At 38.2% G+C, this 20,039-nt stretch overlaps 1 protein-coding gene across 4 annotated transcripts in view; it reads right to left on the reverse strand.

Annotated features, from left to right (window-relative positions):
• GABA-B-R2 (gamma-aminobutyric acid type B receptor subunit 2) overlaps positions 1–20,039 on the reverse strand; it is a 371,273-nt gene that overhangs the window by 51,349 nt on the left and 299,885 nt on the right. For all 4 annotated transcript variants that reach the window (XM_022064896.2, XM_022064895.2, XM_022064894.2 and 1 more), the window contains exon 4: positions 18,665–18,832. In XM_022064896.2, the coding sequence (XP_021920588.1) occupies positions 18,665–18,832 (168 nt within the window). The remainder of the gene's footprint in view (positions 1–18,664; positions 18,833–20,039) is intronic.

The following is a 20,039-nucleotide window of genomic DNA, read 5'->3' on the forward strand; positions in this document are numbered from 1 at the left end:
TGTTGTCATATATCAGGTTTTGATTTCGGGTTACAGTAATGTTTTTGACCGAAATGGTTTCGCTGGAAAACCGAATCTGAGAAACTCTCTTACGCTGCTTTTGTTGTTGTCACAGTACGTTAAGGTCACAAGGCATTTGTTTTATATATTTTTTTTAAGTATACCTGAAACTCACTAAACTTTAACAAGAGAAGTGATGTTTTATGTAACCTGGTAACGAGAGTTCCCATATCTCGTTCAGTCTCCACCCTCATTCTTCATCCTGAGCCTTCTGAAACCAAACTCTCATCTGGCTCACAGTCTACACCACTTTAATGTGTGAAGAGTTCCCACTGGTTCATTTTTAAATTCTTCCCACCACAAGGCTGATGAACCTGATTACTCACGTCATGTCTTCCGAACCTTAACGACTGGGCCATTATCAGAAACTGAATTGCCTGCAGTATCATGGTCGTGTCCCAATCTGTGCTTCAAGGTTTAATGTATCTGAGACAACGAGGAAGTGTATAGATCACAGACAGGATAAATTAGGAGAGGCCATAACAGTTCTGAAATGTATATCGTGTTGTGTTTAATATTACCTTTAATCAAATTACCGACAGTGATTTGAAGACAGTTATTATTATCATCCCATCTCTTCACCACTTTATGGGGTATGTACTTCCATGTACCCGAGACAGACCTTGTCCCTAAGGTACATAGGGCAGCAGCTATTTCCGGAATACATATTGTTTTTAGCAAATGCCACATGTATTATATAATTTTATTGTTACAGATGACTACATATTTTAGGACAGCGTCTTTCGAATGATGTAAGGAGATCCTAAAATAGCAGTTTTCTGTAGTTCCCTGATGTGTTCGCCCGGAATGTTGGCCAAATATTTTCTAAGAGACTTGGAGACAGTTCCAGTTGCTCCTATAATTATTGGAATTATTTTTTCTTGAACCTTCTACATTCTCTGTATTTCTATGAGAAGGTCCTTGTATTTCAAGATCTTCTCTGCTTCCTTCTTAATCACATTCTTGTCAGTCGGTATTGCTATGTCAATTAAGAGGCAAGTTCCGTTTTTGTTTCTGATTATTATGTCAGGTTTATTATTATTATTATTATTATTATTATTAATAATTATTATATTAATAAATGAATTGAATTATATCCCATGTATTCACCACTTTATGGGGTATGTACTCCCATGTACCCGAGACAGATCTAGTCCCTAATTATTATTATTATTATTACTTAAATTACAAAACGCTTTACTCCAGACGACATCTCATTGCTTTATTTTTTATTACCAATTTGCCATTCCATCACGGGAAACTGATGCCTACCAGACAAATTGGAGAATTTTCTACTTTCGGAGTGACACAGTGCTTCATCTAGCTGCATCACTGCTACAAATTACATGTAGATTTTTGACATTCTTAGCAAAACATTATCTCCTTTGACGACCTTTTTTCGACACGAAAAAGTGTTTTGATTGAATATATGTATTTAATTTTGTTTTCATTTTTAAAAATTATTCTGTTTTTGTATTTCTTTTATCTTCGTGTGATGACTCGATAATTGGTTACTGTAAATGTTGATTTAATACGTTAAAATAAGGAAATGAATTATTATTAACACTAGATTGGTCGTCGCCACGGTTAAAGAAGGCTGTGCAATCGCTGGTGTCGATCGAATACGACGACAGCTTGATAGAAACTCCAGTTGATTCCCAGGAGAAGAAAGGAAGGGACATGGGATTGGAGCTGCACTGCAGCAGATGTCCCTGCATTGCACCCAGATGAGTTACAAGAAATACTGCAGAATACTGTCGACATGGCACGAGCTTGAACACCTGCTAATGCACTGCGTAAAGCCAACGCATGACGTGGACAAGAAACACGACCTACCAAAACATGCGTGCAACGGACCTCGAACACTTTAGAACCAGACACCGACAACAAATTGGAGGAGAAGAAGAAAATTTTGTTTAGTCGAACAGGAATATCGGAACAAAGGCTGATCAGAGTCGAAACGTCGGGTACGCAAGATTATAAAGTTCGTAATTTATGGATAATTTTAAATTATATTCTATGATGCATTCCTATTTGGTACGGATACTGAAGGAAGCAATTGGGGACAATTTTAAATTTCTCTATCAGAATTTTTCTGGAAATACTGAGAAAGCTACGAGAAACTTATCCAGGCTCTGGATCGGTAAAAAAGGCGAATATCCTAAATACGAAACAGGGGTGTTAAATGTTTAGTCGCATCTTTGGAGTTGTTGAGCGGTCATATGAGAATTATCCTTACTGGTGAACTTCTACTGAGTGGAACTGGCAGTGGCAATTAATAGCATAAAGATGCAATCCATGAACGAGTATTTTTTAATACAAAACACAATTCAGTCATTTTAACTCAGCCAGTAAAAGTTAAGGATTAATAACTCTGTTTATACTCTGTATTTTTACGTAACGAGGTTTTCTTAATTTTTCGCACTTTATTAAAGGGACAAGAACTATACAACTTTATAGCGTTGTTAAAATTTGAACAAAAAATATATTATATTTCCACACCATCACAGTAGCAGTATATTGAAATTACAAAATTTATATTACCTCTTTTTCCCCTCTAACCAAATCAGAATTTATGGAGACCTTGCGCGACGAGGTATATAACAGGAAATATAATTTTAGGTTATAACAGTGTTATGCGAGCTTTGTTTTACAACCTAACAAACTGGAATAAATCTGCTAATTTATTTTAGGCCATTCAGCAGAAAAACTTTGATGTGAACAAACAAACGCGTTGTGTAAAATTTTGATAGGGAAATGGTACGTACGAGGAACACAGATTGCAGGTGTTTGAGAATAGGGTGTTGAGGAGAATATTTGGGCCTGGGAGGGAAGACGATGGGGCGTGGAGAAAACTACATAATGACGAACTTAAAAATTTATACTTCTCCCCAATATTGTCAGGGTGATTAAGTCGAGAAGAATGAGATGGGCTGGGCATGTAGCGCGCATGGATGGGACAAGGTGTGCACCGGGTATTGGTTGCGAAGCCTGAGGGAAAGAGACCGCTGGGGAGACCTAGACGTAGATGGAAGAATAATGTCAGGCGGGATCTATGGGAGATAGGAGTTGAAGGAGACTGGATTTTGTTGGCCCAGGACAGGGCCAGGTGGAGGGCTGTGGTTAATTCTGTGATGAACCTTCGGGTTCGGTAAGCCATCTAGTTAGTTAGTCTGTTAATGGTGCATACTGGAAGACCGTTGTAGAAGGAATCATTGACGAAGGCTTTATAACAGATTTTCTCAATACATGATTTTCCATTCCTCCTAACCCCCAGAATTTCTGAATTAACAACGTAACATAACATATACAAAACTTCATAACTTATCCCACTGTTTCAAGTAAGAAGGTGATCTGCTGCTTTGTAAGAAGTAATTGGCCGAAATAGTCGAGGAATGGTATACAATTAGTTGCCTTAAAATTATTAGCATAAATACGTATACTAGAAGGATTTGTGATTTTTTACGGCGGTGAGTCTGAAGATAGCTGTCTTCTGGGTTGTTGAGCCGTGTAGTCTGGTAGAAGTTTACCAAACATTTCAGAGGTCCTTTCTGCCTACATATTCAGACCCTGTTGATGGAGGAAGCAAGGACCTCTGAAACGTCGGTAAAGTTCTACGAAACTATACTGCGCTACAACCCAGAAGACAGCCATCTTCAATACACTAGAACTCTACAACTGAACGTTTTGAAGCTTACCTAAGACTTGTGCCGTACAAATGCACTGCTAGCAACAAACTATGTATGTTGAAGTATTAGCGCGGGTAACAATTTGAAAAACGAAAAATATAAAGTCTTCTGCCTTACATGCGTGGTTCAGTGGTACTCCGTACAGACAAAATGAGTCACTGACCAGATCCAGCCAGCCAGGCGTCGTCAATGTTGTTACGCTCACCGACAGCGTAACCCTTGATTAGCTGACTGACAACGCCTGACTGACTGGATCTGGATACCGATGCATTTTATCTGATCGGTTCTGCTGTACTCCAGTATACCCAGTTCAAAGTGTTAGCCGAGCTGATACAGCTAACAGATTGACACGAAAGTTCTGCCCCTGTCACTGAGTAACCCGACCACGCCCGAAAATCTGAAAATGTTGTAGGAGTAACGAAATAAATGTAAATTTGGAACGAAGACAACCCTTTAAATGTAAGTGCGATACACTTCATTATTTATAGCGTATATTTATTTAGTTTCTAACGAACTACAGCCTAAACGAGATTCGATATTGTAACTCCTGAGAACACGGCAGGATAATGAAACGGCATCAGACACATTGAAGAAAGACCTTCATTAACGACAATTTGCACAGTAAACTTTCAAAGTGTTATACTAGTCTTCCAAATAAGGCTGTGATTAAATGAATGAACATGTCATCCAGCATAATGTATCATATTACCTGGAAGACTGAATCCAATAGAACAGCTAATGTTTATTCATGAGTCGCTCCATTAAAATACACCACCTGCTTCAAGCAAATCAAGAAGCAAACTGCTTTAATGCAATCAACAGGCTCAATATCAGAGTGACACAAGTGCATTTTACAAAGTCTGAAAACGCCGCTACGGAAACTAGTGTTATTTGTTTTGTTCAGCATATGAAAGAAATTAGAACCGTTTTATTTGCCTTTCCATGTTTTAGTTAACTTCCCCATAACTTTATTAACAATTATTTTTTATAGGTTCATTCAAAGCCTTCCAGAACTTACCATTCTGATCTCTTTTTCGGTAGATAGTATGTAAGCTTGATTTAACGCTTATAAATTACCTTACAATCAGCGATGATACCTTCACTAAAAGTGCGAGAAGTCCTGAATTATCCCAAGAATAAATTATGGACTTCCGAAAAGTCTAAAATATTTCGGTGAAACTTTCAAAACTATGTGTGTCGCCCTGTGTCTGAGGGGAATAGGATAAATCATCGTGAACTAATTTCCCTTGATTGGCTACAATTATGCTTTCTACTCCAGATTTATCTTTTGAAAATCCTATGCACTGGATTACGGGTTTTTGTAGTGTTCCCCAGTCCTTCAAAACACTTTCGACTTTTAATAAAACAGTCCTTACGTGTGCTTATCTCTCATAAACTATAACACATAATGTCTTCTTCAAATGCGCATTGATTCACAGTCGCTAATTAGAGTAAGAATAGATTATTCGATCAATTAATCGAATTATTCGACAACTGAAGTCTAACCAGCAAGACTGGAAAGATGTGTTACTTGGAATACACAAATATTTTCCCTATAACACATCTGAGCATTACCCTCCATCTTCGGAACTGTCTCTTTCCTTCAGACTTTTCAACCAAAATTTCCAAAAATGCTTCTCACGCCACTTATACACGGAGACATGTGATTAATTATTAATTTCGTACAGATAGTTTATTCTTTATCTAAAATCCTGAGGTAAATAAACCACCTAGTAGGCACAGACAGAGATGGGAGAATATCATTAAAGTGAATATTAAATAAGTCGAGTTGATTTTTTAATAACCATTACTCAAAAGAACCGTGAACTTACATCACTTTTACCCGGAAGTAATAACAAATGGAATAATGGTATCAAAGGCACCAATGGTACCCAAGGTCACTGATGTGCTAATGTGATCGCAGCCAATAATGACCTCAAGTCCCAGGACTGCAACAGCGAGTACCGGAAATTTTATAGTTATAACAGGCTATTTGTAATTTAGCAAAACTGTCAATTCAGATTTAAATGTAAGTCTACATTGTAAAGTAATATTTGTATAAATAAGTTAAAACAGTAAAATAAATTTGTGAGAACTTTCCGATAAATGATTTGGTTCAGGCGCTTTAGGATTTACATCCATTCACTCCCCCCCCCCCCCCACCTTCGAATTAATTAAAGCGTTTGACTTGTTGAGAGGCGACATACGCCTATAAACAAGCCTTTCAACTCGGTTACCGGCTGCTATTGTGATTAATGGTGCATAAAGGAGCGCCTTCGGCACAAACTTGAGGTGATTACTCTATTTTTAATTATACACAGCTTCTTGGGGCAAGGTTTCCTGCAGAAGCTATTGAGAGCTTATGATGAATCTCTTCGTTAGTGCGCACGCCCCTTTGTCACAAGTTCGCAAGTCACTCCTGAGAAACACTGACCTTCTTTCTCGTCTTCTGTTGCAGGCGGTAATGAGGACACAGAAGGCACTCTTTTCATGTTATCATCAACTGCTGGACATCTGTACCGCGCAAAATTTACCAGCTCTTGTACCTCGGTCGGAAATTATTATATTTTAATTCTAACTCCGTGGCATAAATTCTTCGTTCATTATCTGACAGTTCTGAAGCGACCAAGATATTCTCACGAAGTCTGAAGTTTTCTGAAGGTCGTGAGTTATAAAATGTAAAATTTGTTTTTTTGACTTTATTCCTAGTCTGAATCATAAGGTACTGAACTTACACTGTTTCAGAAGCTGGATTCTGCTTCAATCTTCAGGTTAAGAGAAGACAATAGAACAGAAAGGTCATCTGTTGGGCCCCTGAATACTGCCCTGAGTCAAAGGTTGTATTCGTGCTTAATTAAGCATGAAAAGATTAAGACGTACAGGGAAAATGAGGTGTGGCTCCACGAATTTTTCACTCCTACACTAGGAAGGATGTGAATGATCAGTTTCACGCTCCGGCCGCGTTACCGCCAGTGAATTAGCGCCAAGGACTCACTGGGTAGGAAGCCTCAGGGACTGTTCTGGGCGTGGGGACAAGGAGGGTAAATGTTCACGGAAACCAAACCCGTGCAGAATAGAACGTAGTAAGCCGCAAAACTGACTGAGCTATCACCACCAGTAAAATTTTGTTATGTTTACGTCTCTGGAGCTGTTTCTACCAACGAGAGTTTGAAAACAAATTTAGGTTTTCAATATATTTCTCTACGGACACGAATAGGAAAACATTCCTTGCCAAAACAAACTCCACTTTGATGGATGGATTGAGACACTGGACACCGTTATAAGGTTACTATATCCATGAAGTTTTCCGTTTTGTGTTAGCTAAACAGGAGTTTGCCTTGTTCAACACACACAGGCCAGAAGAAAATACGAAGAAAGAGAGTTCAGAACAGGTAGTTCATACTCTATCACACTTAGGAGAGAATTACACATCAGAATACAAAAATTTAGCTTACAGAACTACTCGATACTGGAAAACTAATAAGTTGATTTTCTAACTAATACGCCTACTCCTTATTTTACGAAACAACAGAACTCACAGTCGATCGCAACAACTGCGCCGTGGGTCTTGACCGCTTGCCTACTGACAGTGGGTTCGAATCTAGCTCGAAGCACGAATGTTTTTCCTTGTCTTGTGTTGTGCTATCCTGTGTCGGCCCAGGCTCTGATATGGTCCGACGCCTCGTCCAAGGGGTTTATTAATTATCTAAATGGGTTAAGAAACCTCTCATGTGTAAAGGGGCCAAGGTCCTTCAAGGAAAATAGTAAGTCGGTTTAATTTTGGTTAAATTAGGTTAGGTTCCATATATGACGGGGTCCCTCGCACTACCGCATGGCGCGTTCTCAGATTGCGGATAGAGGAACGGCCTCCAGGTATGGAGGTTAGCTGCGATTATATTGAATAAGTAGTCGTGGACAGCGGTCGAGGGGTGGTCCTCCAGCTTGGAGGTTGGGCGTAAGGTTAACAACCTTTCACCGTAATAAAGCATTGTTACGAACAGATTAACTAAGCCTAAGAGGGCTTTGGTTAATTCGGTGATGAAACTTCGCGTCCGGTAAGCCATATAGTTAGTTAGTTAGTTAGTTAGATTAGATTATGGGAGGATAGTGACACACATGTGTAGACGAACATGCGGAATATTTTGTTACTAAGGAGGTATATTATCATTAAATTGGTTTAAGCAAGGTTGGGTTAGGTTTGTGACGCGCATGTCAGTGATGTTTCCCAGAAGAGTACTAGAACCGTTGTATGCAATGGGCAAGCGAATAGGGCAGATTAATAATACTGGTATATACCACGCACAGTTTTAAAAGAAGGATAAAGGAAAAACAGCAAAGAAAATACAGATTACTCCAAGCAGAAATGTAATTTTCTGCTACGATTAGATTTCACATCTTACCGAAGTAGCAAGGCTTCGTGATTAATGTGTCTAATATTATTAAATAATAGAGCTGCATTTCATAGCTGAGCGACGTGGTACGGTACGAAACAGACCGTCATGAAATTTGATACGACATGACACACATACACATAATTGAAACCATTTCAGGAGCTAAGCAGCCTCTACAATCCTGTTTCACCCCGTAACTTGCTTGGAATACCGCGGTTCATAAATAAAGGCAAAGCTAGGCCCTATATTTGTAATTTTTATGGTTAACTTTAAAATCAGAACATAATAAAAATAATATTAGCGTGAATTTTAGTTTAATGTTTGGATATCTATATTAAATAACAATGAAGACGGCTGTCTTCTGGGTTGTTGAGCCGTGACGTCTGGTAGAAGTTTGCCGACGTTACAGAGGTCCATGCTACCTCCATTATCAGGGCGATGAGACTCATAGCAGAAACTAAAGTTTCGGAGAAATACCGTCTTCATCTTCAAGGTCAAAGATGGAGATAGCTTGCTGTCGACTATTAGTTACATAAAACAAGATAATTTATATTCCATTATTCATGTCGCTTCCCTGCCTACTTTCTTATGTATTTCTAGCTTTATTTTATCCTAATACAAACAACACAGTTCATGTTATTTTTTAGTTTCCATTCTTGAGGTCCTGTAATGTAGCGCCGTGGTACGGCGGCAACTTCTCCGACAGCTGTGTACTGCATGTGCTCGAAAGAAACAATTGCAGGCGTTCTTTCGATTTTATTTTCTTATCCCGTGTTGAAGTGAAGAACAGAAGGAACTCAGGAGAAATTCGCACTGACAAGACTGTTAAATGCTTCGGCTCACACGACCGTTGGTTCTGATCTCGCCTACGCAAACTTGATGGGTTGAGGAATGTCGATGTTTTATTTCTGGCCTGTGAAGTCGAGTGGACTCCTTCCGGAGAAAAATATAAGAGTGCCTTAAACAGTCCGTTCCGAGCATATACAGTCTAGTCGAATAAATTCCCGCAGCATCACAGCACTCCATTACAGATATCTTACGGGCTAGCGCACACGAGTTATATTTTCGCCTCAGCGGTAAAACAACCGCAGCCGCATATTCCTGTTGGCTTTGCGCACGGACGGTGAAACAAACGCAAATGTTTGCGTTTAACTTCTCAGTTGGGAGCTGGATTTTGTTTAGGCAGTTGGTGTGTGATCTAGGATGATAAGTCGAGGCATGGATTTTGTTCAGACGGTCGCTGTGTGCGCTTTGCTGTTAGGAGCAAGGCCAAAGCGTAGAAAGAAATTTTAGGGACATCCACTTGTAGATCAAAGATTGCTGAAAGGCCAGTTTCACAAATTATATGAGAATCTGCGTATATAGCCAAAGAAATTCTTCGGATACTTTAGAATGAGTAGCAGCAGTTTCGACGAGTTGTTCATGATTGGACCAACTATTACCTACCCAAATACTGTAATGAGGAAGACTGTGTAGCACAGAAGAAAGATTGAAAGTTGCTCTGTACAGTTTTTGTCACTGTACTCCGGTATGGTCTGACTGTACAGCGCCGTCCTTTTCTCCTCGTAAGTCTCTCACTACCAGAAACTTTGTTGTCAAGATCCATGTAGCGTACGATAGCCACCAACGTCGGACAAACACTGGTTGCCGGACTGTTGTTTCGCCGCTCGTGCGCGCACGCAGGTAGGGTTTTTCGAGTTCCACTGCCACCGCACCGCATCGAAAATGAAGCATATTGCGTTTGAAAAACCGCAGAGGTAAAAACAACCGCTCGTGCGCTCGCTTCCTATTCAAACAGTACGTTCCATTAATGCGGTAAAAAAAACCCGCCCCTGTCCGAACCACTCGTGCGCGCAAGTTCTAAACCAGTGTTTATTAACAGGTCTGCAAGTTGTGCCTAAAGGGCCCGCGAGTTGAGTAGAATCTATTATTTTATATTCTTTATGCCGTGTTTACCAAAGTTTTAAACTTTTCTTTGTCACATTTCTCAGTTTCACACCGGGATTACAGACTAGGATGAAAAACTGTACATTTTATCTACGCTTTAGTTAATATGTCATTTAATCAAAATCTTAGAGAAAGGTCGAAAATATTGTCTTACAAGGCATCAGGAATGGTAATCTAAAAGTGACGTAACCTTCACTATTCTGCGTGAGTATGAAGGCAGTAAGAAGAAATAAAGTAAAGGAAAAGAGAGGCAGAAAGGGTGAAAAAGAAAAAAATTATGACGTAGGTAGATGAGCTACGGAATAAAAATTATTTGTTTCAAAGCAACAAACAGTTGGCAGTTACCTTTTCTTTAAACACAGCAGAAATCTTGTTACAAAAGTCTTAGCACGTAAGCCAAATACAGAAATTAAAAAATCCCCTCTAACACCAGTATTATGTAATAACTAAAACGGAATATTACACCACAGACTTGAGTCAAAAGAGAAATAAAACGTTTATAACCACTGATGTCACGTAGCAAGGAGATTCGGCAACTGCGGGAAATAATTCCACGCTGAATGCGAAAATTATTTTCCTTTATAAAAACAATTTACAGAGCACTGTTTTATTAATTAGCTTTCATACTCGAAGTGGAAAGCCGTTTGCCAATTAGACAAAGTAATTCAACGCTGATTCCAGTGCAATCTATTACTTGGTGTTGACAGGTGTTCAGAGCACTGCTGCTTGTCTTTCGCAAAGGGTTTGTTGTTTTACTACAGGAATTTCCCTTTCAGCCCACATGCAAACGACAAAACAGGGATCGTTTGAGAGTATTGTAAAATCCGAAGGAGAAAGGAATCGTTTCATTTCACAACCGACACTTTCATTATTCCTCCCATTTCAGGAACAGCTAAACGTGTCTGATTTCACGGCTTCCAACTGCTTGTTCAGCACTCGCTGAATGCTGTTACTAAATCCACATGTTCCTTTCCGTCACCACTAAAGTCCACCTACCTTGCCTGTTCTAACGAAGCTATATCTAGGTCACATATTCAAAATTCGTTAAAATTAATAGGAATATTATCCTTACATCTATGGTTTGGTCTTCTAATAATATTGGTTCATGCTGAAACAAGATTATGCGAAGTGATAGTATATTTTTTCATAAATGGATATTTCCTAACACAAGACATTTATATTTAAAGGTAATTAATTTGTATGATTATTGTATAACTATAGTCTACTCCTATAACATATGCATATTGTTAGTAGAATTTTATAGTTACTGCACATGAATATTGGAGTTTCCTTTTCAATTTAATGCGCAGGAATAAAAACGCATGTTGTAATTTTTCCAAAATGGTGTATTTCATGGAATATTATTCTTTAAACAGAATCTGTCAGGCTTTTAGAATCCTGACTATTATTTTTCTTCAAATTCTAAGAGAAGTTTACGTGTCACTTGAAGTATATGTTTTCGTAAAAACCCGCTGTATGGCGATAGAGTCTTGAACTAATAGACTTTACTATAAACAGCAAAATCTACCGCTCCCACTTATTCCTATGTAAGACATGTCATTTTTGTCGGCTCTGTTTACATTTTTGAAATAAAGAACCTAAAATTAATAAATCCCAATTTTATCTATGTCATTAAATTCAAGCTAACAGAGGACCTAACGAAATATGTTCAGTATTTGATTACTCTCTAACAACGTATCAGAAACTACCAAAGAAGTAAATATTTTTCTAGTTTTCCGACAGCTCTCTTGGGCAAAAAAAGAAACCATATTTCTGTCATTCCTTACAATGTTAGCTGCTAACGGCAGATTCAACAAAGTCTTTCAATACTTCGCTGCCAGATGATCCTGTGATACGAACTTTGGACTTATTGAAGATATATCTATATAAAATAAATTGGGTCTATATAACACAAGATAATTTAAAAATGGTGCAGCAATAAAGCAGAAAAGGGACGCATTCAGTAACCAAGTAAAACGACAGATTCAACGCAGTGAATAAAGGAGTGTGTCCAAAATTTTAGGAAAGGAATAGCGTGTCAGCAGAGTCGTGCGGTAAAATCCTTCGTAGGGTCCAGAAAGTTAAATTTCCCATTTCACAGTAGATGGACTACATGCGTGAATACATTTTGCTAAGACCAAGAGAAGCCATCACTGCAGATTTCACTGATGGCTTCATCACAAGAAGCTTCAGGCTTCCTTCTGTCCAAATAAAATATCCGACCTACCAAACAAAAAAGCATTCGTTATGGCACGTGCCCAATAAGAGCGAGAAACATGGGAGATATTGAACAGGTCAATAATATTTTGATCACGATCTCCAAGACGTTTTGGAGACAACCAAGTAGGAGGAACAAGATACTAGGCTAAAAACGGAAATGTCTAAAATGAAGACACTTATTCATAGTAATTCTAATAAATAACATAGCATGTTTTTAAATAATCATCTTTCTGATTTACGTTTACAAAAATCGTAAAAAGGGCATAAGTCAAACACAAAAATGATTTCGATTATTAAAAGATGTAGAGACCATGGCAACGAAATTTAAATAAAATCATGTTAACTGGGACTTCAAAGATAAAGTTTCACTAGAGGTTTTAACTCCCTAAAACATTTTAACAGTTTTCTTCCGATTTGCCAAAACTTTGGTTTTTGTGACGTGTTACTTTTTTATTCCCACGTGTTCAAATTTTGTACATTATTTGTCAGTTAGCCAGGCTTTGTTAGCCAGTTGGTGGGGGCTTAAACATGTGGCAAGAATATCAACGTTAACAACACCCAGCTGGCTAGAGTTGGCTTTCGATGCATTTTGTCTGATAGCTTCCGCTGTGTATGCAGTACCACCTAACAACGACAGTTAAGACAACAAAATTTATTTACCTTTTCTTCAAGGTGTTCGCCAAGTTAACACGAATAATACACTCTAACACGGTCAACATAAACGCTCCGACCCCTGGTAGCTTCAAATTTTCACAATTAACACATTAATATCTTTACGCTATCTTTGTAGTTTTCACAGTTCTGTACAGGTACTTTTATCCTACGGTAATTTGTGACGGTCTTTAGAAAAAGGATTTTGGATAATTTTAGCTAAAAGATAGCCCACTAACTGTTGTCTCTCTTACGCCTTCTTGCCTGTATTTAAACTAATGAATGAGAGACGCTTATCACCTTCTAAAATTGATAGTGGAGACCTTAACCAATGCTGTCTGTCTTCCTGTTATCTGCATGAGAGCTTTCAGTGGTGTTCCATATTTCACGTCGAAGTAATGGCAGAGCTACTGTCCCTCGCTCATTTTATGTTCTTGCTGGTATCGATGTCGTCGTAATGTAATCGACTATATTATGGCCTTCGTTTCCCACATTCCCACATTCCCACTGCCCGCCTCAGACGCTAGTGCAAGCCATTTACTAAAATGAAATACAGCGTCAACATTCTGACTTCATTGCTAACTGCGAAATGTTATGGTTTATTACAGAGAACTGACACAAGTTTAGGCACGGAAACCACGCAATTATTTGCGCCATCAACATGGATGCTCTCCTTAGCAAGGTTTATTTACCTACGTGCACACTTTCAGTAATGTCCATCTGCCCTCTTACGGATATATCAAATATGTAAATAACTGAAACACTAGCGACTATATCGTATGATATAAGGAGTCTCTATGCACTGTATCTAATGTCATCCTAACAAGGACGGAGCGTTCATGTTAACTGTGTCAGTCGTGTTAAGGCAGCTAACACTTTGGAAAACGAAAATAAAATGAAAAGTCTTCTACCTAACTTTTGTGGTTCAGTGGTGCTCCATACACTGAAACGCAACAGAAATGATCAGATAAAATGCATCGTTGGTAAGCACGAGTCAGTCAGTCAGTCAATCAGTCAGTCAGTCAGTCAGTCAGTCATTCAATCAGTCAGTCAGTCAGTCAGTCAGTCAGTCAGTCAGTCAGTAAGTTAGTCAGTCAATCAGCCACGCGTTGTTAGGTCGGTGCGAACATAAGCCTCAACTAATAAACGCAGTCATAGAAATATTGTGATACATTCAAGGTCATGAAAATTTACAGCAACCGAAATTATATACAAAATAAAACTATATTCTGTATTAACTACTGGCTTATAGTCCCGCTTTACTACACAAAAATGAATATATTTAAAGAATTAAGCATCATAGTTGTTTCTGGTGCTGACAGCGTACAATTAAAACAAGTCAATTGTTCATCACCTATCCATGCGTCATTAATATGTACAGCTAAGTGCATGATATAAGCAGTATTTTTTGTTGATTCTACATATTACGATAAATAAGCAATGTGACAATACTGCAGCTCATATGACGCTGAATTTTGGAATGAAGTATAGAGTTAGATTTCTGAACAGGTTGCAATTTATACATCTGAAGCGAAATGTAACGACTCTTGTTAGTAATATTAATTAGCATAGTTGTATAACGTCAGGTAGCTATCTAATAGGTTATATTCTCACAAAATAAACAAAAGAACTATTGAAAAGGCAAGCTTACACTTCTCGCTGTTGCTTTTGGCAGAACACCGAACTAACTCTGGTGCAATCGTGGGTTTCTTCCGTATTTCTAGACCAATTATTGTTTCGTAGTTACAGCAGGACGATTTGCGCCCTTTACGTTAAATCTCATAATCGGACTTACATAAGTTTAAATTAAATGTCCCTTGTAGATGCAATGTCAGTAAATAACATACAATACACGATATGGTTATAGCACTAAAATAATTAGAGACACCAAAGACAATAATTACAATCAGACGTCTAATAACACTATTATAAGCTTACCTGGGGCAAACGAAAGCAGATACAATTACCATTAGCTTAAATTAATTAGTATACACTTCACACAACTGTAAAATGATTACTCTACTGTAATTCATGAGATTACTAAACTATGAGAATTATAGTTGAAGGCCTAATATAAGCTCTCAGCCAATGAGAAGAATGGAACATAATAGGATTAAAGAGATTTGGCCTATTTTATCAGCAAAGAATCAGAATTAATTATAATATGCAGACTACAGCAACGTATTTAACCTCATATATGCATCTCTTATCCCAGACTCTAAGAATAAGGTTGTACAACAATAAACCAAATCACCCTACTTGGAATGTTCAATAACCTAATGCACGTATATTAACGGTTGAATAAATACGATAGTAATTTCCTTGGCACGAAGCAGTATGAATACAGACCACATCACAGGCACTTGGGGAAGAGATAATTCGGAAGATAATACACAAGGGTTAATGACATGGTTAAGTCCTTTGGGTTACAGGAAAGTTCCTAAACAGACACTAATACGCTCATTGACACACCTCAAGTACGGCTTCAATTAGACAACCGATCCATACTTTAGCTGTCTTCAAGAAAGATGTACTATACCTGCAATAACGCATCATGAGCTTCTGGTCCCTTCGGCCCTGAAACATCTAATGTTCTCTGTTATCACACATACTACATCTTGTAGAATTTATCATACCTTAGACACAACTTAAATAAATTCAAGATGGTGTCAAAAAAGCAAATGGTGAAATAAAATTGATAGGTACTCGCATGAAATACTGGGATCTCCATGGATCATGTGCTTTGCGCGAGATAACAAAAGTCTCGTAAGGCCTCTTCGTGCTTTCTGTTTCGCCCTCAAAGTGAAAGACCGTCTCTCACAAACGAGACTGTGACGACAAAACCATGTCAGTAAACAGCCATGTCTTTTGTGAAATATTGAATTTTTTAAGAATTTAAATATTCAAAACATTCGAACATTACATATTTCTGTATTCTTGAAACTTTCGAATTGTAGACTTTTTAAATTTAAGTTTTTTTTAAGTTTGAGTTTTTGAAATTTTAAATTATCAATATCTTTACATTTTCAGACATTCAGATTGCGTTGTTTTAAAAGTTTATTAAGAGTTTTCCTTTAAGCAGCCGGCAGTTATTAATAACTGTCTTTTGACATGTTTTGCCATGCGGTCTGGTAGACGTTTACTGACATTTCAGGATCATCAGGGCGATAATGGAGGCAGGAAGTACTCTAAGGCGCCAGTAAACTACACGGTGCAGCATCCCATAAGACTGTCATCTTCATACTAATCTCCTTGAGAATTTTAAAACACACTATCAGCCAATTTGGCTGTGCTGACTTCATACAAATCCAACGAAAAATTTTACACTCAGGAAACCCAATAGAGGATTCATCAGTACTTCTCACTTACGTACATAAATCCTCCATGCAATGGCTTGTATCTAGTGCCTTATCATGTCGGCAACTTTTCTGTCACGTTCATAATGCCTACAAGTATAAATTTCAGGCGGTATCATTAATCAGGTGAAAATTTACCCTCCACTATGTTATGAAGACAGCAGACACCGCAAATATCAAGGTATCAACTATGGTGAAGGTCAGGGTTACAAGTAACGATGAGAAAATGTTGTAAAATTGACTAATTATTTATTTAGTGTTCTGTCTGACGACAGGTCCAAATGAACAGGATCCTTCCATCCTTTTCTCGGACTGGGACCTGTTCATATACGTTCTTGGCAGATGATCCAGAAGTGGTTTGCCATTGCCTTCTTCTGTGTGTGAATGGAGTAATTGTTGGGATGCCACGGAGGAAAACTCCGTGTTGCCTAGACCACGGCCTTGCCAAACACAAGTTATAAATTAGGGCACCGCCGTTAATCGAACCCGAGACCCCAGGATTACAAGGCCAGCGTTCTATCCGCTAGACCACCGTGTCGGGATGGCATATTGATATATCCCAAGACCGCTTCTCCCCCACATGTGATTTTACTTCACATAATTATTCTGTAGTATTAACCGAAGCTAAATAAAACGGTCATTAAGCAACCGACTGAAACGGGACATATGATATGGCACGATTGTAGAAAAAAGGAATGAGCTATATGCCCTTGTTGAACTAAGTACCAAACTGATTGTGACGGAGAATAAAACACAAGATCGGTCTCACGTTCGCTTCGAGGCCGAATCTCTGAGTGAGGTAGAATGGATTTTACCCTTGCAAGATGCAGCTTTCTTCCTTCAAAACCACAGAAGCTCTAAGATTATCCTCTGTAGACTGGACCAAACCTACTCAACAGAATCGAATGCAAGCTTACTACAGAATGTTCATTATTCTATCCTAATCCTGTTCTAAAGTTGCGCAGTAAAGCCGGTTAAATATTTTAGACACCTATTAAATTCTAAAATGTAATAACGTTCGCCTCTCTCTCCCTCTAAAGATGGAGTTGCGCATGTCAGTAAATGGACTGGTTTAGAGTTAGACGGCAGAGATTCGAATCCCTACAGAGATGCAGGGATTTTCTACGAGTTAATAATATCTATACTTACTACCAGTCATATCAGTTTTCTATATAACTGGTATCAGGATGTCTTGGGAATAAAGCCACCGATGCATGCAGCTGAACACAAATCTCCAACTAAAATACACGGGGCTTTCTGTTCCCTTCACCTGTATCTGTACCTGTCCTAAGGCACAAAAGCAACATCACCTTTACAGCCACTCAAAAATTAAAAACGATTTAATTGCTTAGTTTAGTCTCAGTTAAAAGGAAACCAAAAACATGCCATTGAGTGTTACTATCTGTTAAGTTGCATTAAGTAAATGAAGTATAGAGCTGACTTATTTTAAATATGTCTGTGGTAACTGCAATAAATAATGCTATTAATAACTTGACTTTCCGAAATATGTGTAATTATTGCGTGACGCATTCGCTATATATAGGAAGTAATATATATTGAGAAAAAGTGTCTCAGAATTTTCTCGGTCTTAGAAACATTTACGTACAAATAAATGAGAAAAGAAATCATCGAAAATAGAGTAGACGTTGTAAAATCTTCATATAATTTCTTATAACACTGTGTGGAGACAAGTTTTCACAGCGTCTGAATACAAATATATATTTTTGGGATATCTTCCATGTACGAATGGAGGTCTGTGTTAATTCTATTCGACAAACTCAGTGATTACTGATCTTCAGAGATATCAGAGGAAGCACCATAAATTCGTTTTCTCGGGTAAAGCAGCCATTTTACTACCACATCATCAATTAGCATTACTTTGAGTCACGCCATTTCTCCAGCAGGCACTAAGAAGTTTTACGTTCTCTTTCCAATAGTAAACGCATTCTTTCTGTATGCCTTTTAGTTTCTGTTGAATAAATATTTAAACTCTACCAGATCATTTATGATCATTCTGTATATTCCCGTTAATTGATTTATTATTAACGCAATTCCGCAGCAGATTAATACGAGTAGTTATATAAATTATATGATTAACACACAGAGGTGGACACACATCGCTCTATAAAACCGATTATGATAACTTAGTAACCAACCCACCAATAAAGAAAGAAAGATGGTTATTATGAAAATTATCAAATTATCATCGGATATTCTGTGTATTATAATCGTAATTACATCAAGTAATTGGCTTTATTTTATCGAGTATATCAAGCCAGTTTCTAAAGGAAAGTACAAGCATGGCTTACTGAAGACTGATATTACACACAACCAAGCTACGACAACTCACCAGAGAGTAGCGGGGTTCATTCTGGTAGATGGTGCCGATGCGTGTCCAATTGAACTCCTGTAGCAGCTTGAGGCGTGGAGCGTTGAATGCGTTTTCACTCGGCACCACGCGAAAGAAGTTGGGGAAGTGTTGCTTTGTAAACATCGGGTGCGTGTCTGCGTAGGACAGCTGAAACATGGCGTACAGAAGTTTATATTACTCTATATTCTGACAAGGCGCTGGAGCTGACATGATGAGCCCTAAGTTATGCTAGAGACAATGACTCAGACGAGAAACTTTCTCTTTGAACTTTACATGTCAGGCCAAGCACAAAGAAAAAACATATTTCATAAAATTATCATTGGAACAACTTATTGTTATAGATGAAGAATAAAAAAGAGACACGATAGTTGGAAAATATACTAAAGAGATATTAATTAGTAATGAAAGATATAACTTCCACTCTGGTTCCAGAAAATAACTTTTTTAATTTTCAAGTATATGTTGAATATTCAGGGAAACTTACCTAACACATTTTCAGCTATTTAGCTGTTTTCTATGATTTGTTAATACTTCTAACATTGGCCAGATAACAGAATACGATATGATATGTTATGAGCTCCCTGATATCTGAAGTTCTTAGTAATGACTCTAGATGACGGAATTTTCTGTTTAAGGCAGCTTTTAGAAGTACTTATAGAAAGTAGGATTTGAGGTTTTTACGGCGGCGAGTCTGAAATTTGCTGTCTTCTGAGTTGTTGCGTCGTGTAGTCCGGTAGAAGGTATAGATGAGAGGAAATCAGATGTCAGAAAATGGCTATCTTTCTTTACTTATAAAAAGAATGACGAAAACGTTAAATAACAGAGATGGGGGAAGGAACGAAGGAAAATGTAGGGAACACAGTTCTTTTTGTTATAAATCCTAGGATTGGTTGGCCCCCCATTACAGGGTTTGACTTGGCGAAGATACCACTGTGGTTTCGCCTTGCCTTCCGAGACCAGTCTTTATCCAACAGGAAAGGACGCAGACAAACATCCATGCCTTGAGTGAGACTCGAACCCACGGTCCCAGCGGCCAGGCGCATGAGGTCCATGCCTCAGACTGCGTGGCCACTGCGGCCGGCAACACAGTTAGGAAAAGGATAAATTATGGGAAGAAATGGGAATACGAAAAAAAAATCAATCCCGTCTAATTTCAACAGGTTAGTTAGTATTAATTGACATTTTAAAACTGTTAAGCGCGTAAAGAATTTTCGGAGAAATAATCAGCAGAAGAATGTCTAAAACAATAATAATTTGTGACCGAGTTTCGTATAACCACTGCTAGGCGACGTCAAATATTGTACCAGCTAGACGACCGGAATTCATTTCCATGTATAGTAGGAATATTTTCCTT

The sequence above is a fragment of the Zootermopsis nevadensis genome, unplaced genomic scaffold (assembly GCF_977971745.1).
Source record: "Zootermopsis nevadensis isolate Lab colony 2312 unplaced genomic scaffold, Znev_1.0 Znev_ptg000025l, whole genome shotgun sequence".
Lineage (NCBI taxonomy): Eukaryota > Metazoa > Arthropoda > Insecta > Blattodea > Termopsidae > Zootermopsis > Zootermopsis nevadensis.